Raw genomic sequence first — 25,826 nt, forward strand, 5'->3', positions numbered from 1 at the left:
ACATTTCAAAAATGCTAAGAAGCTAACAGAAAACGGGCAACTGTTTCCATGTCCCAGAAAAGCAAATTAGAAACAGCTTGATGAGGGCACATGCCACATCTTTTTCCTTTGAGTCCCCAGGCCTGGCATATAGTAGAGGCTCAATAAATATTTACTGGATGAGTTTTATAACTGATGGCTTTTATATTCAGTCAGAAACATGACCATTATTTTTATAAAATTAATGATTTGAAACATCCCAAACAAAGAAGTAATCTGACTTAATGTTCCTAAAATTAGTGACAGTGGAAACTAAGTTATTTCTAGACGTTTCAACAGAAGGCATGGCTAGAGAGCATAAATTATAATGAGTAAATGACTTTAATGAACTCACACGAATGTCTTGTCTGTTGATGAAAGGAAATCCAGTATAGGAAATAAAGTTAGCACTGTAATCTTTAAAATCAAAGGACAACAATATGTATAAATTAGGGATGTGATAAAGGCTTATTCATTGGAGGCTTACACACAAATTCAACACAATATTCAGTCAGAAGAAACTTGCATTTACCTTCTACCATATTACCATCCTTCTGAAAAATTCTCTCTTCACACCACTGACAATGGATTAGGTACTGAATCTTCTTGGCTGTTTCATCTGCAGAAGTTGGCCCCCTCAAAACTCTCACAACAACCAACACAAAATGTTCCAGAGCCACTGCAAACAGTACTTCTATGCCTTTGTTACATCGGGCTGCAGCTCTGGAAAAAAATTTTTTAAGTTGTTTTGGGAGCTTATCATTTTACTTTGTTTGGCATTATATTGACCATATTAACCTGGACAGTACATACACTATGGAAGGGTTATGGGAAAATAAGAAAAATTTAACTCTTTGTAGCCGTGGTTTTAAAAGATATATAAAAAAGTGGCTATAAAAGATATATGCTATATACTATAACTTTTACACAAACTGAAACACAGGAAATTACAGGACGCTTGGCAGGCTTTTAGGAATTACACATGTTCCTTTCTGATGTCTTCTCAATATTCTTTGGTTTCTAATGTCACTTTGTTTCTTGTCATCACAACCATCTTTCTTTCTTTTTACCTACTTTTTTCTACAAAAGCTTCTTCCAAACAATGTATGCTTACTGAGTACTAAATACATCAGGGAAGTATGCTAGCTGCTGAACAGCTGGTAAAAAATGAATAAGCAAAGTCCTTGCCATTATTACATTTATATACTTTTGTATTAAATCTACTTGATAAACCATTTATGTACTCAGTTTTCCCTCTACAGTTGTACACTAACTTAGTCTGTATGTACTGCTTTGAATTTGCTGTTACATTATAAACATTTTAAAGTATGTACAGTAGGTCCTTGGCATGTATCAAGTGAACATCAGAGGTTTTAGTTATTTAGGAATAATCCTAAAGGTCTATGAAGTCTAATAATCTGTATTTTTGCTGAGGTAAGAATTTCAGTCTAAATGCTGTGAAACTGGTGCTGGCGTTGGTGACAGTGTGGCTGTAAGGATCTGTAATCTTAATATTCATTGAGATTGTATACTACCATTCCTCTAGCATAACTTTATGCATAAAATGGGTGCTCAAAGTCTTCCTTGCTTCAATTGTTTAGAAAGTCTGATGAGAAACAGAACTTTTTGTTTTACAGGTGAGATCATTTCACAGAATCAAATTTATAAGCCATCATTTTTTTCAAACTATATAAAGAAAGATAAGATGAAATGGACATTAAATAATGATCATTTCTAAATCTAAGATCAATTTTTGCTTTCCCTTTTTGTGGTGCTACTACCCTATATCTACCCTATGTTTGTTGAAACAAAATGATTTGAAGTTAACTTTCATTTTTCTTTCTTACTACTTTATTTAAATAACATTTTAAAATGGAGAGTAAACTATTTTAGGCACAAGCTTTTAAATAAAATTCTAGCATACAACATAAGAGTTCCAAAAAAATCAAGATCACATATACAAAATACAGAATTTGTATTTTGTGCATATTTTGAAGAATGAAATAAGCACTTCTTGTAATATTATTTCTTTCTATCATATACTCAGACATACAAAGGTTGGCCATTTGGTACCTTGCCACTGCAGCTACAACAATTCTTGCAGCTAGCTCCTTGTAATATTCAGTTCGGACAATATTACAGCCGTAGTGACGCCGGGCAACGTGTTGTGCCTTGGCATATAAAGAACTGATATCTGTAGAAGTCACTGACACTATGCCAAGGTTTCTTATATTTCTGAATGCCGAATCAAGATAGTTCACAGATGTTCCAAAAGGATCTAGGTGTCTAAAATCAGAAAGAATATGGATATATTTAAAATCATACTAGTATCCAAAATCATACCATTGCCATATTTCTAATGATAAAGTTCCATGGATTCAAAAGTACTTCATAAATCTATTTTAAAAACATTAACTATGGTTTTAAAGTAAGCAATAAAAGGATCACATTCCATCTTAGACATGTGAAAATAAAACATGCTTAGAGAAAAGTTATCATGCCCAGGCATTTTACTTCAAATGCTAGAAAGTGCTCTCATGGCATTCCTTAAGCCAATGCCAAAATATTATATTAATTTAAATAAATAAACAATGACAAACTACCTTAATTTTTAACGGCCCCCTCTCTACCCCACCTCTCATCAAATCCAAGTCAGTTTAGAAAGTGACAGAAAAAACTTTTCACTTACATGAAATCAAAAGATCTCAAATGCATTAGTACATTGGCATCCATTTTGGTCACCTTAATATTACCAAGGTTTTCCTCTCCTTCTTCCAGAATGTCTTCCCTTTCTTCCTTTTCCTTACTGTCCACAACCACTTTCAATTTGTTTAAATGGCAGTTCTCCTGAATCAACGTCACAGAGTTTTCATTCAAATCATTAATTGTAACCTTGACTGCATTTCCAAGATGTTTTGCCCATTGTAATCCCATTATCCCTTAGGAGAAATTGGAAGAAAAATGGGTTTTTAAATTATAAAGAGTAAAAACTATAATAAAAATAAAGAATATAATTTTTTAAATAACAGAAATAAATGTTTCAAAATCTTAGTATTTTCAAAAGTAATTCTTATTCAACTTTCTCACTGAAATGCCTCTTAAGAAGATTTACCACAAGAAAATGTATCCTACACATTTCCATTAATAGTTCTTAAAAAACTGTTCTATAGTCCATGTTCAAATAAAATACCTATGTATATTCTTTATTTAGGGTTTAATAGGATTTTTTTTTCCTTCCTTCTTACAATGGAATACTTTTTTTTCCAAACAAAATCTTATAGAGAAATCCAATGTACAGTGTGAATAAGAGTGGGGTTTCTCTACTTGAAAAGAAGTTGAGAAGCCGGAATTCGTCCTGCTGCAGCTTATTCTAATACACGAAAATATGAAAACAACTTTCCTGGACGAATGCTTTTCAAATACTGCACGATAGCATCATTGTGAATGAAAAACAACCTTGTATGTGAAAGCAAATGATCAAGAGGAATTGAGACCAAGAGGGCGCTCTCACAGGTTTTCTATACCTGTTGGATTTGAGTCATAAGGGACATTCACTGCAAAATGGAAGATGGTGACACAAGCCTAGCCAACACGGAGTAAAAAAGCCCCGATTTACTGGAAGTGCTGACCATCTGCATACATGTGCCTCCTTAATGTAAAAAATTAACATCTACTATGTGCCACTGTCTTTACATTTATTTTCCTATTCTTAAGATAAGCTTGTGAAATAAGTTCTAATATCTACATTTTAGAGATGGGGAAACAAGCAAAATGACTGCTATGAGCTTTATTTAAGTTTACAAAGGCACATTAAAAAGAAAAGATCTTCCTAAACAATAATTTTAATGTTTCAGGTTAAAAAAGAGTTGTTCATTGCAGTATTATTTATAAGAGCCAAGACATGGACATAATTGAAGTATCCATCGATGGATGAATGAATAAAGAACATGTGGTATATATATACCCAACAGAATACTATTCAGCCATAAACAGAAGGCAATCCTGCCATTTCAGACAACACAGATGGACCTTGAAAGTATTACACTAAGTGAAATAAGTCAGAGAAAGACAAATACCATATGATTTAAATTAAACATGGAATCTGAAAAAAAAACCTAAATCACAGAAATGGAGATCATATTTGAGGCTGCCAGAGGAGGCGACTGGAGGCATGGGAGAACTGAGTGAATGTAGTCAAAGGGGACAAACTTGCAGTTATAACAGAAAGATGTTCTGGGGATAAAATGTACAGGAGGGAAATTACAGTTCACAATACTATTTATTTGAAACTGACTAAGCGAGCAGATCTCATCAGAAAGGGGAAAAAAATCTATAACCATGTGAAGAGATGGATTTAAACTTTTTTGATCGTTTTACAATACATGCATATAGCTAATCATTATGTTGTATACCTAAAGCATATACAATGTTATATATGTTGACTATATCTCAACAAAACTAGAGGGGGAAAAAAGGAAAATAAAATGACTCCACTGTTAAGAAACATATATAGTATCCAGTGTAGGTATGCTGCTGCATGCTAAGTCACTTCAGTCATGTCTGACTCCATGAGACTGTGGACTGTAGCCCACTAGGCTCCTCTGTCCATGGGATTTTCCAGGCAAGAATACTGGAGTGGGTTCAAATCTCTCCTCCAAGGGATCTTCCTGACCCAGGAATTGAACCCACATCTCTTATGTCTCTTGCACTGGCAGGTGCGTTCTTTACCACTAAAGCCACCTGGGATAGACATTTAATAAACATTACTGAATGTAAAACACAAGGGTGGGGGAAGATTGTGTGAGGGAAAATGGTGGGAAATAGATCTGGAAAAGTAGACGGTGATCAGATTATGGAGGATATTAAATTGCAATCTGAGAAGTTGGAACTCTAGGCAATTAAGATGCATGACTTTTCTGACTGAAAAGCAACGTGATCAATTCAGTGTTTCAGAGCAAAAGCTGTTTGGCAACGGCATGCAAGACAGATTAGACAGATACAATTGCTAAAAATCACTCTATTGGTGGATATGGAATGAAAAAGAGTATGAGTCACAATACAAATGAAAAATTAGAACAGATCCATAGTTGAGTGTGGGGATAGTGGTGGGAAAAGGAGTAATAAAAAAAATGATTCATATTTAAAATTTGACCGGCTCAGAGGATGTGATCACCTTAGAATCATTACTTCATCACTTTTACCATTTCTACACTGAGACATTACTAATGATGATGATAGTAGTAGTAGTAATAATACAACGATGATACTGAATACTTTTATAGCATTTGCTATATACCAGATACTGTTCTAATTTCTTTACATGTATTAATTTCCTTAATCTTTACATTATTTTAAGGTAGGTACCTTCTTTTGGATAGATAAAGCAAATTAAAGCATAATTTCCTATGGTTAGACAGCTGGCATGTTATAAAGCTGGGGTTTGAATGCAGTCAGTCTGACTCCACAGTCCATGCTTCCAACCACTACTTCTCTCTGAGGTGAGGAACTTAAGCAGAGCTAGGTCGTGCTTTCATCCTATCGGTACAAACTTCCCAAGAATACACGCCTATAACTTTTAAGAAGAAAAACTTGGATAGGGTACAAGCGGCTTTTTAGAAATTTTCTACACTTTCCAATCTTTTCTATACTGTTATGTCCTTTTGGGAAAAATGTTCTCAGTCTTTAAAATTTCACCATAATATCTCACTGCCTAATACGTAGGCAATGTTTACTGCAACACACACACACACACACACACACACACACACAAATCAACCAAACACCAAGTGCTTACTGACTGCTGCAAACAAGTATTCTTGCAAAAAAGAAAAAAATCCTGTCTGAATATGACCAAACCTGAACATACAACTACCAATTTACAGAAATAGGGGAATATCTTATATGAACCATGACAACACAATCAGCAAAAATCTAGACTGTGGGAAACTCTAAAGGACAAATGACCTCTTATATCAACAAATAATTATCACACATACACACAAAATGATGAAAAGGAATATAGGTTAAAAAGAGTCTTGAGATCTATCAAACAACTGAAATATATAGTCTTTGGATTCTGACTTAAATTTTTAAAAAATTATGAAATAATTAGGTCTATCTAAACATTTGATGACATTAAAGAATTATTCTTAATTTTTTAGGTGTGATATGGTATATGGGTTTTAATTTTGAAAAAGTCCTTATCTTTTACAAGCTTCCCTCATGGCTCAGTTGGTAAACAATCCACCTACAATGCAGGAGACCCCAGTTTGATTCCTGGGTCAGGAAGATCTGCTGGAGAAGGGAGGTTACCCACTCCAGTATTCTTGGGCTTCCCTTATGGCTCAGCTGGTAAAGAATCTGCCCACAATGCAGGAGACCTGGGTTCTACCCCTGGGTTGGGAAGATCCCCTGGAGAAGGGAAAGGCTACCCACTCCCTTATTCTGGCCTAGAGAATTCCATGGACTCAGTCCAGGGGGTCGCAAAGAGTTGGACATAACTGAGTGACTTTCACTTCACTATCTTTTACAGATCCCATGGAAATATTTACAGATGAAATGACATATCTGTTATTTGCTTCAAAATAAAGGAGACAGAAGAGTACAGGGCAATGAGTTATGAGGGGAAAGTGCACAGGAATACAGATATAAGACTGAGTGATGGATATAAAGGAATTCACTTATTATACACTCTAGTTTTGTATATATTTGAAAATTTTCCACAATAAAAAATTTGCCTTGCATTTTTTTAATATAAAAATACTTTGTTTGATATGATATCCATATACATTTCCTAAGAAAAGATACTGTACAGGAAGTCTAGCAAGTATGCACAAACTTCCAATTATAAGATAAATAAGTACTAGGGATGAAATGTACAACATGATGATTAAATATAGGTAATACTTGTATAGAGGAAAGTTAAGAAGATAAATTCTAAGAGTTCTCATCACAAGGAGAAACTTTTTTTTTCTTCTTACTTATCTATATGAGATGATGGATATTAGCTGAACCTATTGTATATGTAAACCAAACCATCCTGCTCTGCATCTTAATTAGACTTTTTCCCATACAGTAATGTATGCCAATTCCTTCTCAATAAAACTGGAAAAAAAAACCTCTTGAGGTGCACATGATATAAACAAACCCTTAGTTCTCAAAGTGGCTAAACAACAACAAGGAAAAAATAAAGGGAAAGAAAAGATACTGTACAGATTTGATAAAGTGAGGTTCCAAAAAAAGCTTTATCACTTACCAGTTGCTCCAAAGGCATCTAGACATTCCAAAGGTTTTCGCTCCTTAGCCAGAGCAGCCAGTGTACAGAATATCAGCTGCCTAGAAGAAGGATAATAATCTGAAATAATTTTACTGTTCCATGGTTTCATCATTGTGGATTTTAAGAACAGTGAGAAAGTGTTCCTATTTACTGTGCAAACTACTTCGAAAAGAGAAACATATTCCTTACTTAATACTTTAAGAACTAAAAACCTGTGAAATTAAACTATTAGTCAAATTGCATTCTAATAACAAGTATTTACTATGAACAATGATTCTATTTAAAAAACTTGGCACAGGCCCATCAGTCTGTTCCTTTAATTTTATATAAAGTTGGACCTACTTTACTCCGAGAAAAAAATTGGTTTGGCAGAAAAATACAACAATCATTCTGAGAAAATGCTAAAATAAACGATTTTCATTCCATACTTACTTTTAAATTTCAATATATTAGAACAAAAAGATTAAGAGAAGGTACATTGTAATGAACTGAAGCATCTGAAGCATTCTATAACCCTTTTTTAAATTTATCTTACCGATTCAGTTTCATTTTGGGATTAAAATAAGAATCTGTTTTCTGAGGTACAGAATAGTTAGGACAAACTTGTACATCTGTGTCTGCCTCTTTCAGAATTTCTTTAGGTGGTTTAGCAGCAGAAGCTAAAATTAAGGAAAAAAAAAAAAGATTTCCAGTGAAATAGAAAATAATTATAAATATCAAGAACAACATAAAAAATAACATTCCTTTATAATAGTTTCATGTTAATGAAATCAATTGAGTAGATGTCAAAAAAATCACCGAAAATTGATCTACAGAGCACTGTCTATGGAAAAGAGCATCATTTCGTTAAGTATTTGGTGAATTAAAGTTTATCAGCTTAAAATCTTAACTGTCTGGCACATCAATGTATCTGTACACCTAATTATGGACAATTACCCTAAAATCATGCCAAATGCTAAAATAACCTTTATTCATCAAATGCTATATTGTGTTTATAGAGGCTGGTTGCTAAACACATATTTTATTATGGTTTAAATGTTAGAAAATTAACCTGTGTGGTTACGTTCCATTAGCTGGCATGGATGACTAAGAGTCACTCTATTTCCTGAACATGCTTGACTTCAGAATATTTTTGTGATTTTAAATCACAAATTATATTCCAACAGCTATAAGCTAATGTATAAAACAATTATTCTACTTTTAATATACATTCGAATCATTCTCCTATAAACTCAAATGAAATATTGATATATTTGTGTGAATATATTTTAATTATTTAAGAAAAGAGATATAATATGTGGAGGGGAATAATTGAGATTATTTATGTTTGGATTTCTTGATCAAATTATAATCAGAATGTTAACTAAATGAAAACTATATTTCTCTTTCTACAATGCCACATAAAAGTAATCTTTCCTACTGTTACATATCTTTCTGTATTCACCTAAGTGTCAAGTCACATATCTCACAAGATTAGCCTTTCTCAAACCAGGTTCTGTGGGAAAATTAAGCCCTTTAAATAATTATTTCACTACTTTTTTCAATACTTAAAAGAATGGTCCAGAGTACCATTCTAGATGTATTCAATACACATAATGGATGAATTAGGGCAGAAAGGCTTAATTCTTGAGAAGGAACAGCCTCAGTATTAATAAGCTACTAATAACTTGATATCACTCAGGACTATAAATAGTCTTTATGTATCACTCTGCCTGCTTTTTCCAGTGTTTTTCAACAACAAGTATAACACAGTTACTGGTACAGGAGCCATCAGTAATAAAATCCTATTATCTTTCATTAAGATAACTACATTTACTGGGCATCAGCTGCTTTTTTCTACCATGTATTAAATACATCTGTTAAACTGAGACCAGTTTATACTGTTGGGAGTCTCACAGAAAGAAAACAACACTGGATGGATTAGCAGTTAACTAAATGATTTGGTTAAGTCACAGTGTTCTATCTGTCTGATGTCTAAAAATAATAATTAGACCACTGTTTAAGGATTTACTTATTAACATGTTAATGAGATTGCTTAACTCACCAGCAATATACCTGGATTTAGTCTCTCCTTTGTTCACATGGCGCCTGACATGTCCTAGCATATCTGTCCTTCTGGTGATTGTTGCTGAACAAATGATACAATGATAATGGGCGCCCATTTTACTGGATATCTATCAAACAGAGTATTTAATTTAAATACATAAAAAAGTTACTAAGACAATGAAATAAAAGTTTATTTAAGGTTGTGAATTTAAGTATGTTAGAAGATAGTATTCGTTTTGCCACGGGACTCTGAAAGGATCTTTATTTCCTTACCTATATTTAGATCTGCTTTTTAATGTTACAATAGGTCACAAGTTTAATTTGTTAGTTTTTTCTCATTCATTCAATCCACAAATAACTGTACCCTTATCTTCTATAAGCAACACTTATAAATGGTACGATACTAGCAGCAGTGTGTTGGCAGACGTATAACTGGCTCTCCAGGAAAATAAGGCCCTCATTTGTAGTGTCTGCAGGTCTGTGATCTAAACACTCTACCATAGCCAATGTCAAGCTCCAAATGTGACATTTCAAGCTACCCATGTGACATCACTGAATGTGAATAAGGGAAGAGATGTGCAGTATCACAGCAGAGAACACTGCCACCATGCAGATACAGTACATATATATAAATGATGCACGAGCACAGATGTAGTAAAATAACTGGGAAGTAGTGAGTTGTGAGTATTCATTACTTTTGTTTTTAATATAATTTATTTACTTGTAAGTTCACATTTTTAAATTTTTGATGATGGCCACATTTAACAACTGGCCCTTCAGATTTCTGGAAATCTGAGCTAGTGCTAGCACACTCCTAAGTGTTAAAGACAAAATAAAAAGTCTATTTTTCCAAGTAAAAAGTTCTCACTTTTTAGTTTCTTATTTAGTTAAGAACAAGAAGACTTCCAGTAGCTCTTTCCTGCTTATGATGACGTCTTACTCTTTACTCGCGATCACAGGGCAAGGACAGAACAGTCAAGAACATTCCACAATTTATGGCATTGTGGTTAACATACTCAAAATACCTTAGATAGGGTTAGTGGACCAAGCATTATCCTGACAAAGTATACTTAAGAAATGTTTTTCTCCCCCAGTACTTTACTTTTTGTGTGTGGCCTGAAAGGAAAATTTACTAATAATGATTTATTAAGCTAATATGCATTCAAGATAATGTTACTATAAAATATTCTATAATTTGTATTCCCCAAAGGTTAAATATATCCTAATACAAACACATGTACTTTTTAAAGTTATTGAGATTTCAGAAGTGTCTTCATTCTGTCCTTTGACAAATTAAGAGAAAGAGCACAGGGAGGATGAGTATGAATCAACACATGTTATGACACCTAGTAAACCACAGAAATTAACAGTTCTTATTCCATGACCAAAATTTATTTTGAAAGAAAAAAAGTGCTTTCTATTTAAATTCTCCATTTCAAAATTAGTATGTGGGTTAATTTTCCTTTCGAACATATGATAGCAGGTGATCTGACTGAAATTAAAAACTATGAAATGAAAAGTTCAATACAGTAACAATTTTCATACATTTCTTATTTTTCCTACTATGGTAATCTGAAAGCCCTTGAAAACAAAATCTTAAAGTAAGTCTCACTGCTGAATATACACATTTTAGTCTTAAAGCAAGTAAAAACCGTACTTCCTTTAGAGATAGCTAAATCTAAAAATAACAAATCTAACGTGTGATTACCTGTTCTCCAATAATGTTTGGTTTCACCGGTCGACAAGGTAAGTGACAGATGCACATCCGGTAACCTAGAATGAAGAACTGCTGCTTGTCTTATCACTGCTCATTAAAAGTTCAATTATTATTAAAATTACTACCAAATTTTATAAGAATAATGGGGATTATTCTTGTATTTGTAATGTCATAATTTATCTGAATGAGACCGCCTTAGTTTTATACATTTGTTATATATGACACGGTATAAAAACATATACAACAGATCTAGGTTCAGAATATGGTTGTTCCAAAAACATCTGCTATCTTGCATTCGTCATGTAGCTTCTTTGGAACTCAGTTTTATCATCTACTTTTTGCCATCTTGTCTTTTTCTCAGCTTCATCTTCTTGCCTTATGCTGCATTTACTATTACACAGCCTGTTCTTCATCAATGATAATGGCACTTAGTTCTCTTCGTGTACTTTCTACTTAATCTTTACAGATCCTCTTCCCTCTCTCATACTCTAAAATGTAGGTTTTCTGTATGATGGATCTGCTACATAAATTTTTTCTCACTTCCTGACTAACTTGAATGCCTTTCATGATTGCGACTATCTCCCCTATGAGAAGGAATTCCAAATTATAGCTCTACTATCAACTCATTCCTGAGGGCCAGATCTCTACTTCCAACTGCCTATTCAAGACATGTAAGTGGTTATTTCAAAACCTATTGTCAAGGACTTCCCTGCTGATGCAAAGGATAAGAATCTGCCCGCGAATGCACGGGAAACGGGTTCAATCCCTGGCCCAGTAAGATTTCACATGCTACAGAGCAACTAAGTCTGTGCACTACAATTTCTTAGCCTGAGCTCTAGAGCCCAGGTGCCGCAACTCCTGAAGCCCATGCTTCTAGACCCTGGGCTCCACAACAAGAGAAGCCACGGAACAGCAACAAGAAACCCACACATTGCAACAGAGTGGCCCTGCGCACAGCAATGAAGACCCAGTGTAACCAAAAAACGTTAAAAAACAAAACCTACTGTCAAGGACTAAACTTTTCACTTGACTCTTGAACCAGGTTTGTTTTTTCACTTTTTAAATGAATAATAAAGCCTTCCAGTTACTCCTAACTCAAAAACTGTATACTTATCTCTAACTTCCTTCTTCTCATACTTCTAGTTCAGGTCACTTTACATCCAATCATTTTTCTTAGCTGTATATGTTGAAGTGTCTCAGGACTCAGACCTTGGACCATTTCCTTTTCTACCTATACGTACTCTTAAGGTCGTTCCATCCAGACTTTCAGCTTTAAATACCATCTATATTCTGATAACTCCCAAATATGTATCTCTAGCCCAAACCTTTCCAGGTTTATGTGCCCTCCAGGCTGCCTCCACTAGGTGCATCTCAACAGCTGTATGGCTAAATCTGAAGACATGTTCTTCTTTCTCACATCTAATGCAGTCTTCTCCAGTTAGGTAAGGCATTCTTATTTTGTCCTTCATCTCATTTCTATTCCTTCAGCAGATCTTATTCAACATATTTGCCAACTACTTTGAAGCCTGTTCACAAAGACAAAAGCTATCATATTCCCCATCTACCAGATCACCATCATGTGAAAGAACGCAACAGCCTAAAGAACATGACAGTAAAGAAATACCATGAACCATCAAACAGAAGAGAATAACCTGGAGGAGAGAGACCAAAGATTAAACAATGGCTTAAACCAAGCAATTACTTAATTATCTTTGTAATTAAAATGAGATCTTTTTTTGTTAAGAAGTCAATATGGTTTACTATACATTCTTATAAATAATAAAACATAAGATAGTATGACTTCTGAATTAGTTTCTAATTCACTTTTTCTCTAAGTAACTAGTGATAACCTTTTACCAATACTATAACACTAAGAAAATAGCTCTGGTCTAGTTCTGGCTTCTCTTTGGGGTGTCTTATAATGACTATTTTATTCAGTCTGGTTGAAACTCCAGATAACCACATTTCAGTAAGTATACTTGCATAATGATATACAAATTTAAGTATATACATGTTTAGGGTTTTTTGGGGGGAGGGGAGTATTTTTGTTTTTATCATATATATTGCTATTTTCGGGCTTCCCTAGTGGCTCAGACAGTAAAGCGTCTGTCTGCAATGCAGTAGACCTGGGTTCGATCCCTGGGTTGGGAAGATCCCCTGGAAAAGGAAATGGCAGCCCACTCCAGTATTCTTGCCTGGAAAATCCCATGGATCGTGGAGCCTGGTAAGCTACCAACCATGGGGTCCCAAAGAGTCGGACACGACTGAGTGGCTTCACTTTCATTGCTATTTTCACAGTTTGCCATGAAAATCCTTCCAAGCAAGCTAGTATAGATCTAATACACTCTTCTCAATGGCTGCATAATATTTCATGGTATGTACCATAATTTATTCAATCTTCTCTGATTTTTAGTTCCAAGTTTTTGTTTCTAAGCACATGCTGCAGTGAACATTCTTGCACATCTCTGTCTATTGCTTCCTTGACTCTTAGCAGAGGGAGTGCCTGGTGGAAAAATATTTAAAATTTCTTAAATGTTGCTAAATTTCTTTCTAAAAAAAGGCTGTAATATATCATCCATTGGAGAAGGAAATGGCAACCCACTCCAGTATTCTTGCCTGGGAAATCCCATGGACCAAGGAGCCTGGCGGGTTACAGTCCATGGGGTCACAAAGAGTCAGACATGACTAAGTAACTAAACACATATAATCCATAATTCACTACCTCAGATCTAACAATAAATCACTCTCCCTAGGAAGTCTTTTAACTTGGTAAAATCGTGTTTTTTGTCCTACAACTTCATTGATTTCTTCATTTGAATCCTCTTGTTAAACTTACTCCCTCAAATTGTGCCATTTTTGTCACTGTTGTAACTGCTTTTCCCCTCATTTCCATTTATCCAGAGTAGAGAAAGGCTCTGATTTTGATTTTGAATATTTATCTTATATCTCACCATTGTTCCAAAAACTCTCATTAACTCTGCTTATTTTTAAGTCAGCAGCAGGGAAAAAAAGAGATGTTATCTTCTCTTTTCCAATATTCATACCAATTATTTTCTTGTTTTATTGTTATTATACCTTCAAAACTGTTACTGGAGTTAATATTAATCATAGTTAATTAAAATCTGTAGTTGTTCTAATAAAAAAAGGAAAAGTAAAACTTATGGAAACATGGTTCAGTAAGTAATGTGGACCTTCAGGGCCAAGCCAAGTACCCAGCACAGAACAGATACTTAATAATGGTTTGCCAAACTAAACACTGGCATCATAAATATCTACTGCCTAGAGAACTATGTGGTCTTTTATTAATAAATACATTAAAAGATGGGAATTATATCCTTCATAATTTTAAACTGAAGATACTTGATTATGCTGTCAGTAAAATTCCAAAACTAGTACAAAATCCTGAATTTCATTTACATCACTTTTTAGTAAGCACAAAAATACAAACCTTCAAATTCAACGGAGACTTTCCAGTGTAAATTCTGAAGGTGACGATGAAGCTTATGACTATTACAAGCTCTGAATTTCTCCTTGGGGCACAATGGACAAGCCTGTTTGTTTCCTGTTAATGAAAAAAGAACCAATAAAGCAGAGAATATACCAGCTATTCATGCTTAAATTTGGCTACAAAAGAAGTTAACAGGGGACCCTTTCTCACCCTTGCCTCTCAAAACACACACACACCCCTTAGATAACATCTTTCTTAACATTTATTAAGGTGAAGTCATTCTTGCCTCAGCAGGTACTTAACAATAATTGTTTTAGGACACAGTCAGTCACTGATTTTTACCCCAAAACTCTCCTCTCTGTGGCGAGCTGATATCCGTTACCACCGGATATGGAGAGGATGAGGAAATGATAAACTACATGATATCGCCCCAGGCAAAATGCCTTCCAGAAAGAATGTCATTCTGCACTTTGGGCAGGGGAAAAGGCAGCTGTTGTCACACTTATAGAGGGAGAGGAGCTAGACAGACAAAAGTATCAGCTCTGGTATTCTACTCTAGCAGCAACTAAAACGGCTAACATGTGGAATTAGAAAAATGAAAGAAGGAAGGGGTAGACTGGATGCAATACTCTGTATCCTGCTACAGTGGCTTTGGGCTTCCCTGGTGGCTTAGATGGTGAAGAATCCACCTGCAATGTGGGAGATGTGGGTTTGATCCCTGGGTTGGGAAGAGTCCCTGGAGGAAGGCCTAGCAATCCATTACAGTATTCTTGCCTGAAGAATCCCATGGACAGAGGAGCCTGGCAGGCTCCAGTCCATGGGGTCACAAAAGGTTGGATATGACTGACTAAGCACACAGCACACACTCTATTACTGAATTTGTTAAATTCTTCCTTCTTTATTAACATATTCTTAAAAAGACTATGGATCCTCAAATGGAAGTTTCATTTAATTAGAAATGTAATGTATCTTAATAAAAACTTTAATAGTACTAAAAAAACTCAAATCAGGTTCAAATCAATAAAACATATAGAAACAAAAAACTGAATTTTTAAAAAATTTATTTGACTGTACCAGGGTGTTTTTGTTTTGATCATCCTGTGTGGCATGTGGGATCTTAGTTCCCTGACCAGGAATCCAACCCATGCCCCCCTGCATTAGAAACACGAAGGCTTAGCCACTGGACCACCAGCGAAGTCCCAATAACTCAGTTTTTAATCCAGCAAATATCTTTCACATATAGCACACAGCAAGTATAAGCACAATTTTTAAAATATATTCTCTACTTCAAAAAACCATGAGATCTTGAGGATGGAATCCAAGCACTAAGGATGGTAAACTGTAGAACGACAGGAACTCAGGGCACTAACAACATTATGAAACTCTGTACCAGCTCTACTTTGCCAGTCTTGAGATTTCTTTCTTATGAGAGAATAAAAGCCCCAACCTGGGTTCAATCCCTGGGTCGGGAAGATCCCCTGGAGAAGGAAATGGCGACCCACTCCAGTATTCTTGCCTGGAGAATCTGGAGAATCCCACGGGCGGAGGAGCCTGGTGGGCTACAGTCCACAGGGTCACAGAGAGTCGGACACGACTGAGTGACTTCACTCACTCATACGATTTTTTGGATTTCTGTTACTCATAGTAAAACGTTAATTCCTAACAAAGCCCTTATATATCCATGAGACTGTAATTTCCTTGAGGCGTTGTGAAATAACTTATCTCACAGTGCCCTTACATGTAGACGGGTACCATTTCCTAAGTGGAAATAAACAAGTTCATGCTTACCAAAATTTTCATGAGTAGAAAGATGACAAATCATTAGAAACTGACCAAAAAAAATAAAAAAAAACAGAAACCCTCCAAAGATGGAAATACCTGCATCAAGATTATCTGAGTTCAGTGAATTGGCAGAGTCACAATCCCCTTCAGTTACGAAAGCTAACTTTTCTAAATCAGCAAGCTGCCTTTGAATTGAGATGTGTCTCTCTGAAAGGAAAGTTTAAGAGTTAGAAAATTATGCTTTAACAATATGTATTCCATCTTCAGTTTCATTTTATCATGTCACACAGAATTTTACACTTTCATTTCCTATAGCACAGTGCTTTAGTACCTAGGCAGAAAACTCGTTTATAAAATGACAAGTGTGTCTCAGAAGTCAAAGAGTTGCCACTGCATAACCTCACAGCTTTCAAATTTTATTTTATTATTCAATATAGTTTTACAGAAAATGTTTCTAGTCTGTATAAAACACTGAAGCCAGGTTTCCTGTTTTCAGAGAACTTTCAATCGGGTGAGAGATAAACACGTTAACTACTAACTGTAACACAAGGCAAGATGAATGAACACTTAGGGGTAAAGGTAATATGATGTGGGTATACAGAGGAAGGAATAACTCATTCCAACAAGTGCTGCTAAGAAGCCTTCACTGAAGTGGCATTTGACCAAGACTTAAGGTATAAACAGATTTTCAGTAAGTAGAGATTTGGTGTCTGGCCTTATAAACTGAAATAATCTTATAACTGAAATAAACAAAGGCATGTGGTGTAAAATTATATAGCCACTTCCCTACCACTCCTGGCTGGAAAGTAGTACATTTGGGGGATAGAGCTGGTAGAAAGATAATGCAGCCAAAAATGTAGTATAGATCATGGGAGGCATAAATTCTATATGTCAGTCTGAACTATACTCTTTAGGTAATGTTAAGTCTTTTCAGATTTTTGAGTAAATAAATGATATGATTTGAATGCATTTCAGAAACTGTAGTTGTAGTACCAACGATCAATAACTGAGGTGAGAAATTAGTAGTGGAAAGAAAATAGAAGGTAAAAAAAAGCAGCAGAGGACTTGGGATGTGAAAGGGTGAAGGTTAAAGAACGATTGAGATTTTGATACAAGTACTATTAACCAACAAAAAGGAAGAGGAAAACAGTTTTGGCAGAAAGGAAGAGGAAAGAGAATGGGAATTTAGTTTTTTACAGAATGTGTTTGATTACTACCGGAATTAGGTACTCAAGTCCAGTAGGCAGCTGAACTGTAGTGGAAGGTCAGGAGGGATTCTGAATAGATATAACTCATAAATACGCATGTTAGGTGAAACTAAGAGCATCAGTAAGAAAGCCTAGGGGGAAATGTTTTGAAACTGAGGATAAAAAAGCCAAAACTCAGTCCCAATAAAACATTTTCAGGTTATTCAAATATTATACATTTTTCAAATTACGTATTTGTAAATTTTGGAATAAATGAATAAATCATTCCAAAATATATTTAACATATTCTTAAGTATGTGGAATGCATTCCCCAATGCCACTTAATCTACTACTGATTAACAAAAATGGATACAATTTTGAAGTGAGGTGTGGAGGGATGAATATATGTATAGATGTTGAGGAAAAGGAATCAAGAGGGTAGCTTCAAAAAGAAAAAATGGTATGGAGAATCAAGATAATGCAGAAGCCAGGAGAGAAAGGACTGTAAAAGAGTAGTGCTTAACAGTAAATATCACAAATAGTTGTAGAGATCAAGAAAAAACTACTGGATTTCGTATTTAGTAAGTTTCTAGAGACCTTTAAGAAGGTTCAGTGAGGAGTTTTTAGAGTACAAATAGAACTGGAAAGAGAAATGACAGAAAATCAGCACAGATTACTTTTTTCAAGAAATCTGCTAGTATTAAAAAAAAAAAAGAGAGATGGGATTTTAACTTGCTTCTTTTTTTTAAGGATGGAGAGACCTGAATATTGTAGCCCTATGGAAAGAAAGGTTAACAATAGAATTCTGAATATATAAGACTCAAGAGATGGTAACTGATAGGAAAAGATTTCCAATGAGTTAGGAGTCAATGGGATAAACCACAAGGCTCTTCAATATTACATAATTATATTATATAATTTCTCCACACTGCTCTTCCTGCCTATTTCTCTCCAAGCTTCACTCCCAGTTGCTTTGTTTCTCTTCTGTGTAATTTATATTCTTGTTTGTCTCATCTACAAATAAGCAGTAAGAAGCCAAGGGCTATGTTAAATGCCTAGTGCAGTAACTTGCCCACAGTAGGCACTAGCTTTAGAATACATTAAAAAAAAAAACCATTAGTCTTTTTGGGTGCAGTAGCACACTGAGTCAAAATTTTGGAATTCAATTCAGCCCTATCAGACATTCCTGTTAAAATTTATTAAAATATATTTTAACTAATTCCAAAATGAGAAACACAAACAGCCACAAATGCTATTGGTTAATTTCTTATATCAGGTATTGTTCAAATGACTTACAATGAGTCACTTTCTATAAACAGATAAACTTTTAATTACTGGGTCAGACAGTAAGATTCAGGCAAAGAATCCATATGTACAAACCAACCTATTTAATCTGAAATCATTGGCTTCCATACTTCAAAGATCTGTGTGTGTCAAACAAGATACATAACGATATGTTTATTGCAATCATTCTAACTACTAAGTAGTACAGAGTAAGTGAAAGGGGCCCATTTTTAAGTTAGAAAACTGAAAATCCTGTAGTCCACTACTGAAGAAAACTCTAAAGATCTGTCTAAAGATTCATGAAAATGCCTATGTACATCTCTAAAGTCACTTTCTGGTTCAAGACAGTAGATATCAATCTGTACTTAAAATCACTCAATCTTTTTGTAACACACTAATAATCTATAAGTCAATAGGCAAACCTCTTATTAAATCAGATGATTCCAAGATGCTAGGCGGTTCTTTTAAAACTTCTTTTTCTTCCTCAATTTTCAATTCTACTTCAGTTATGCCATCTTCATCTTGCCTATATGAGACTGATTTCAAAGGGCTAACTAGACCATCTAAAAATAATTTTTAAAATGTGATTAATACATTTCTAATGCATTTCCAATTTCTTAATCACTTTGTTCCAGAAATGCATTTTCAGGTTTTTCAAACATCACACATTCTTCAAATTACTCATAAATTTGGGAATATCTGAATAAATCTTCCCAAACTATGTTTATTCATGATGGTAGGGAGGTGGAGAAAGCATACATCCCCTAAAGCTGCTAAATCACATCTGATTAACATAAAAAGATCACATCTAGAGGTGAGTTGAGGAGGATATCTTACTCTGGAGTGTATCTGCTCTTCCCCCATTGCAGCTGGGGAAGAAACAACTGGCCTTATTTAGCACTTAACTAGCTGTGATCTTCCCTGATGAGGAGAGGCCTATCTAAGGCATTCTGACCTTTGTCTTTTCTGTGATCCACCCTACTCTTTACTATAGCAATCTGTATGTTGTTTAAAAATTGCAGAAATAATTCTATTAGATTATAACTATCCAAATGTTTTTTTACACATTAACCTCAAAACTGGCTTACAAGTAGGAAAGACAACAAATTAAGATTTTTGTTATTGTTGTTATGATTCAGAAAAAGCATAAAGGTCAATCTGGGGACTAAATTTTTAAAGAAAAGTTTCTCAGAGCTTACGTTTTAAAACGGTCAGACGATTCTTAATAAACTGTTACTTATCAACCTTTTAAATTCCTTTATGGCCCAATAAACCATCACTTATAAAACATGCAAGCACAATTAATACAGGCTATTAATTCTCGACAGCCGACTTGGAGAAACGTACAAAACTCAATGGGTATTTACGTCTGAGGGAAAACATCTATAATTTAGTCACTCTATCTTAAACTACTCGTCAGCCTCAAATTCTTTTTGGAGGCAAGCTGCTAAAAAAAAAATGAGAAAAACCCCATCTCGTGTCTATTTCGAGACATAAAACCTAATTGACAGCAACGGTTTCTAAATCTTGGCAGTTAGCATCTACTACAGTAAACTCGGTTACTCTTATCATATTTTAAAGGACACAGGGAAATATGGCAGACGAGGCTGAGAGGGAAACTACCAAATGAGGTGTAACTTCTAATTTCTGTACCAGAAAAAGACCCCCTTTAACGAAGACGTCCACGATCCCATTATTTCCCTCCACCTGCAGCACCACTGGCCTCCACAGATCCTTCCCTGTGAGATCCCCGAGGTGTGGAGATGCCGTCCCCCACCCTGTACCCGTTTTTACCGCTATACGGGTCCCTCGTTCCTCCCATTTCGCTAAAACTGCCTTTTCCCCCGTAAAAACCATTCCAGTGAAGAAGGGCCTCCCCTACTCCCCAGCAAGGCGCACTTTCTTGCTTCTCCTGCGGCAGAAAGATCTGGGCCTCTCTGCACTTACTGCTTTCAGCCTCATCAGGGGCAGAGGCTAGGGACGGGGACAGGGCCGGAGCCTGGGCCAGGGCAGGGGCTGGGACTGGAGCCGAGGCCGGAGTCGGAGCCGAGGCCGGGGCCGGGGTCGAGGCCGAGACCGGAGCCGAATCCGGGGCCGGCGCTGGGACCCGAGCCGAGTCCAGGGTCGGGGTCGGGACCGGGACCTGGACCACCTCCACCTTCTCCTGGGGCAGCAGCTCCTCCTCCGCCATGTTCTCCATAGTTACCGCCTCCTTGCCAGGCCCGCCCGGGGACCAGCAGGGGCTCACGGCGGAGTGAGAGAACTGGCGTGAAAGCCCCGAGGGCCGGATCCGAGAAGTGGGGAAGCAAATGGGGAGGGCGAGATGCGTGCAACAGACAAAAGATGAAGAATCAGTGACCAAATCCAGTCAGCAGAAAAATTAAAAGCCACAGGCAGCGATTCGCGGTCCCGTCCGCTTCCTTTTCCCCGAGGCGTTACGACGCCAGCCCCGCCTGCGCAGGAGCATGCTGGGGGACAGCGTCCAATGAGGTCAGAGAGTTCCGTTTCCACCGCGTGTCTCCGTTCTAGCCGTCAACCACCGAACCCAACCAAAACTACAATACCCAGCGTGCACCGCGCCGCTCGGAGCGGAGCGGAGCGGGGGGTGGTTCCAAGGCCTTGGAGGAAGTAAAAGTAAAGCTAAACAAACGCTCCTGGAAAATCCCATGGACAGAGGAGCCTGGTTGGCTACAGTCCATGGGGTCGCAAAGAGTCGGACACGACTGAGCGACTTCACTTCACTTCAAACAAACGCTCCGGAGTGTTCGAGCGACAGCTACGTTCCGAGCGCAGAACTACATTTCCCATCGGGCGTCGCGCTCGGGGTCCCTTTCCCATGGTTTGGGCGTCCCAAATCGCAACCGGCTCGAGCTCTGGTAAGGAACGTAGGGAAGCCGAGGGGTTAGTTGACGTTTCGGTGGGTACTCTCCCTGCCTCACTCTGGGACCGAAAGGGGGCTGCCAGCGGGACGGACGGAGGATTCGGCGGCCTCTCGAGCCTGGGCGGGGCGACTCTGTGGGCGGACCCGGGGTTGAGCCTGCTCTGTGAAGGGTGTGGTTCTGGCCCGGCTCTGCCTTCCGGGCAGCCTCTTGCCACGGGTTGGGCGCAGTGTGTTTCTACCCGAGTCCGCGGGGCTAGGCGCTTTCTGGGCCGCTTGTCAGTCAGGTGGACTTCGAGATAGGGGTCTGCTCTTCGTTTCGCGCCTTCACCCACACCATGATCTGAACACTCTTTTCCTTATAATTTTGTTTTAACCTGAGTGAGTGAAGTGAGTGAAGCCTAAACGTAAGCATAGGCTCTTCTCCCCACTCCTGCTGGTGCTGCTGCTAAGTCGCTTCAGTCGTCTCCGACTCTGCGAGCCCATGGACTGTAGCCTATCGGCATGGGATTTTCCAGGCAATAGTCCTGGAGTGGACTGCCATTTTCTTCTCTAGGGGATCTTCCCAACCCAGGGATCGAACCCGGGTCTCCGGCACTGTAGACAGTCGCTTTACCGTCTGAGCCACCAGGGAAGCTACGTGTTGTTTTAACCTACGTATTCCCAATAGCAGCGCCACGCTGTGGCTGTAAGATTCCTGTGGATGGTGAATTGCTGGGGCCCAGGAGTGGGGAGGAAATGGCAACCCACTCCAGTGTTCTTGCCTGGAGAATCCCAGAGACGGGGGAGCCTGGTGGGCTGCCGTCTATGGGGTCGCACAGAGTCGGACACGATTGAAGCGACTTAGCAGCAGCAGCAGCAGCAGGAGTGGGGAGAAGAGCCTATGCTTACATTTAGGCTTTTAATATCCAAGGCTCCTTAATGTGTGGAGCTTCAGGGCACTTGACTGATGCGATTCAGATTCCTCAAGGCCTCTGTTAAGTTTCCAGGCCTCCGTACTTCTCTACTCTCCGAGCCTGCTTTAGTTTAAGGCGCGCTCCTTCAAGGCCACTGCGGGAGGCAAGAGGAATGCCTTGCTTTCTGACTGCTCTGCCTACACTGGTCCGAATGTTACAGGAAGCAGGAAGGGAGAGGGAGTCTTCTTTTAGTTTCAGGTATTCGCACTTCCCGTTCGGTTTTCCTAGTTAATAAAGGTGATACTTAATGGTTTTCTTCTTGGTCTGTTTATTTTCTATTTGTTTTCAGTACCCAGGGGAGAGCGAGTGTGATTTTTTTTGGCACTTCGAAACTCAAAACAGGAATGTGGTCCTCCCTCCCAGTACTTAGAAAGTATATGTGGAGGGGTTTTCCTCTTCTCTCCTCCCCAGTTAAACAATTTATCCCATGGAAGTTTTTGTGAATTGTGATTCTAAAGTCCTCTTAGTGGCCCCATCCACAACTTTTAACTAGTATTCCTGGATGTATATACTGCCTCACTGGTCTTAACAGTTAATTAAAAATGGGATAATAACATTATAGTTTGCAGGCATGAGTAGTGGATATTTATGCATCATCTAGGAACCAGGGATGTTTTAATTTGTGAAAGAATGGATGGTTAATTGAAAGCTTGATTTAGGATGTCAATTTCATTAATACCAGTTGAAAACCAGAAGATGAAAAGGGCTAGATTTTTAGTCTGTGTTTTCTGTGGAAATTTTAATCAGAAGTCCCAAGCACGGTCCCTGCTCTTGAGCCATCCTAAAGAAGGCATCTTCAAAGTTTGAAAAATTATATTGAGTATATTACTCATCTATTGCTGCGTAAGTTTTTCAAAACTTTATGGCTTAAGACAACCAATACACTTCTTACCCACAGTGGATTATGAGTCAGGAATTCAGAAATGGCTTTCTGGGTGTATCTGCCTTTGGGTCTCTCATAACATTGCAGTGAGATACTTGCAAGGGATGCTGCCTAGTGGATGCTTGATTAAGGCTGCAGGATCAGCTTCAAGGGTGGCCCACTCACATGCCTATAAGTCCATTCATTTTTGGCAGAAGGTTTCAGCTCTTCCTTGGTGGGCTTTTCTAGGGTTACTTGAATGTCTTCATGATATGGTGGCTGGCTTTTCCTAGGGTAAACAATTCAAGACAGAGAAAGGCAGAAGCCACAGTGTGTTATTTGACCTAGCCACATATTGTATAAATATATCCTGTTGGTTACACAGGTCATCTCTACTTATTGTTAGAGAAAACATCATAAGAGATGGTGGCAGCAGAGATCAGGAGCCAGTTGGGAAGCAGGCCAGCACAGGATATCTCCACTCATTTAGTTTATATTTTGATTTCCATAAAATTGGTATGAATGGTACACTAATATAATTTGTCAGTACATATATAGGTGTTTTTCTTTTGATAGTCTACTCTCTGCAGTATTTTTTTTTTCTGATTTGTCTTATGGATAATAGATTCAAATTGGTTTTGTGTGTGTGTGTGTGTGTGTGTGTTCAAAGCACAACATGAAAGGGTTTAAATTGTAAAAGGTAAAAAAACCAGCCCATTACCTCTAAGCAGTTTATTTCATGAAAGTTATTGTTTTTCCTTATGCCGTTCTCCCCATGGAATGGGATCCTTGGAACAAGAAGGAAAAAATGAAGATTATTCCTGTGATCTGGAAGCTCAACTGTGAATTTAATTATTGCCATGAATTATCTTAAAAGGCAAAATTTCTGGGTAATTTAGAATCTGTCCTTAGAAGTATATGTTGACTGTTTTATTAATTTTTATCATTATTATTAGATCTCTGATCTCAGTATTTTCTTTCTTCCATATTCTTCAAAACATTCTACAAGTTTGATTTAGTGTAGCTGATCATTCTTTTATAGAACTTCACTTACTGTGATCATGTTTGACTGGAAGTACTTGTAATTGCTTGGTTTCTAGTCTTTGTTATGTTCTTAGCATCAATACTTAATCACTCTGTGTGTGTGTGTGTGTTATGTGTGTGCGTTAGTTGTTCAGTCGTGTCTGACTCTTTGCAACCCCATGGACTGTAGCCTGCCAGACTCCTCTTCCCGTGGGATTATCAGGCAAGAATAGAGTGAGTTGCCATTCCCTCTTCAGGGGATCCTCCTGACCCAGGGATCGAACTCTGGTCTCCTGCATCGTAGGCTGATTCTTTACCATCTCTGTGTCACATGGAAGACATAGCACTAGCAGCAATAAACTCTCCTTTGGACTTTGCTTGTGGACCCCTTTATATGTTCTTGCCCCAGCAAATCTGGTAATGTTCCCAATCTCTGGCCTCTGTGTTCCAGTACAGGATGATTATATATACTATCTTTAAAGTGTTTATGACCATTGGGGATGACTGTATAGTTTTCTTTCTTCCTTTTTCTTTTTGTCAGTAACAGCAGTATAGACTTGATCTAGATCCGGGCTGGAAAAGGGAGACTGGGATGAGAAATGGACAGAGGGACTGCAATGAGCAAGAGTTGGAAGTGACTCAGAATGAACAATCACTATTCTGGGAAAGAAAAATTCACCTACTCATTTACTCAGAGGGCATTTATGAACACCCCCTAAATTTTCAATACAGCGTACTCTTCAAGAAGCTCAGGGGCTAGCAAAAAGACAATAAAGCCAGTGTTTTTTTAGACTCTACTGTGTACTATCTTGTACAAGGTGCTTTTACATCCATAGTTTCATTTGAGTTTTTGAAAAACCCTCTTGGATGAGTTATCTCTGTTTTACACATAGTGGAACTAGGACTCAAAAAATGTTTGTGTTTTGCCCGACGTCTCACTCAGTGAGAGATGGAGCGTGTACTGAGAAAATGAAGACTTAATGACTAATTGGTTTTGAGGTGTGGGTGGGGCAAAATATAATAATCCTGTAGGCAATTGAAAATGGGAATGCAATGCTAGAGAGAGGTTTGCCTTAAAGGCATACTTTTGAGAGTCTTTCTTAAAAGGTGACCATCCCCACCCTGATGGAAGGGAACAGGTCATGAGGCAGAATATAAATAAAGTGGAAAAATGAGACAATCCTATCATGTTGAGAATGAGTAAAATACAAAAATTATTTTATAAAACTCCAATCTTTAAGAAACTGAAATAAGTATGATTTCTAATGTTTTTGTTGTAGCAATGGTTTAAAAAAAAAACAAACCCACACACACATAATGTGTTTTTGATGTTTCTTTTAGCTTTGCAA

The 25,826-nt window shown here is 37.3% G+C and overlaps 1 protein-coding gene across 2 annotated transcripts in view; it reads right to left on the reverse strand.

Annotated features, from left to right (window-relative positions):
* The window catches only part of TRMT1L (tRNA methyltransferase 1 like), a 36,371-nt gene extending 15,413 nt beyond the window's left edge, over positions 1-20,958 (reverse strand). Inside the window, exons 1-10 of one of the 2 annotated variants that reach the window (XM_068986010.1) lie at positions 20,706-20,958; positions 16,384-16,494; positions 14,506-14,619; positions 11,049-11,113; positions 9,339-9,468; positions 7,830-7,953; positions 7,274-7,353; positions 2,708-2,957; positions 2,092-2,304; positions 551-741 (exon numbers count right to left, since the gene is read on the reverse strand). In XM_068986010.1, the coding sequence (XP_068842111.1) occupies positions 551-741; positions 2,092-2,304; positions 2,708-2,957; positions 7,274-7,353; positions 7,830-7,953; positions 9,339-9,468; positions 11,049-11,113; positions 14,506-14,619; positions 16,384-16,494; positions 20,706-20,958 (1,531 nt within the window). Of the gene's footprint in view, positions 1-550; positions 742-2,091; positions 2,305-2,707; positions 2,958-7,273; positions 7,354-7,829; positions 7,954-9,338; positions 9,469-11,048; positions 11,114-14,505; positions 14,620-16,383; positions 16,495-19,180; positions 19,291-20,705 lie in introns of those variants that run through there. The other variant, XM_068986011.1, reaches the window with a different exon arrangement.
* Between the last annotated feature and the right edge of the window lie 4,868 nt (positions 20,959-25,826).

Source organism: Capricornis sumatraensis, chromosome 14, assembly GCF_032405125.1.
Source record: "Capricornis sumatraensis isolate serow.1 chromosome 14, serow.2, whole genome shotgun sequence".
Taxonomy (NCBI): domain Eukaryota; kingdom Metazoa; phylum Chordata; class Mammalia; order Artiodactyla; family Bovidae; genus Capricornis; species Capricornis sumatraensis.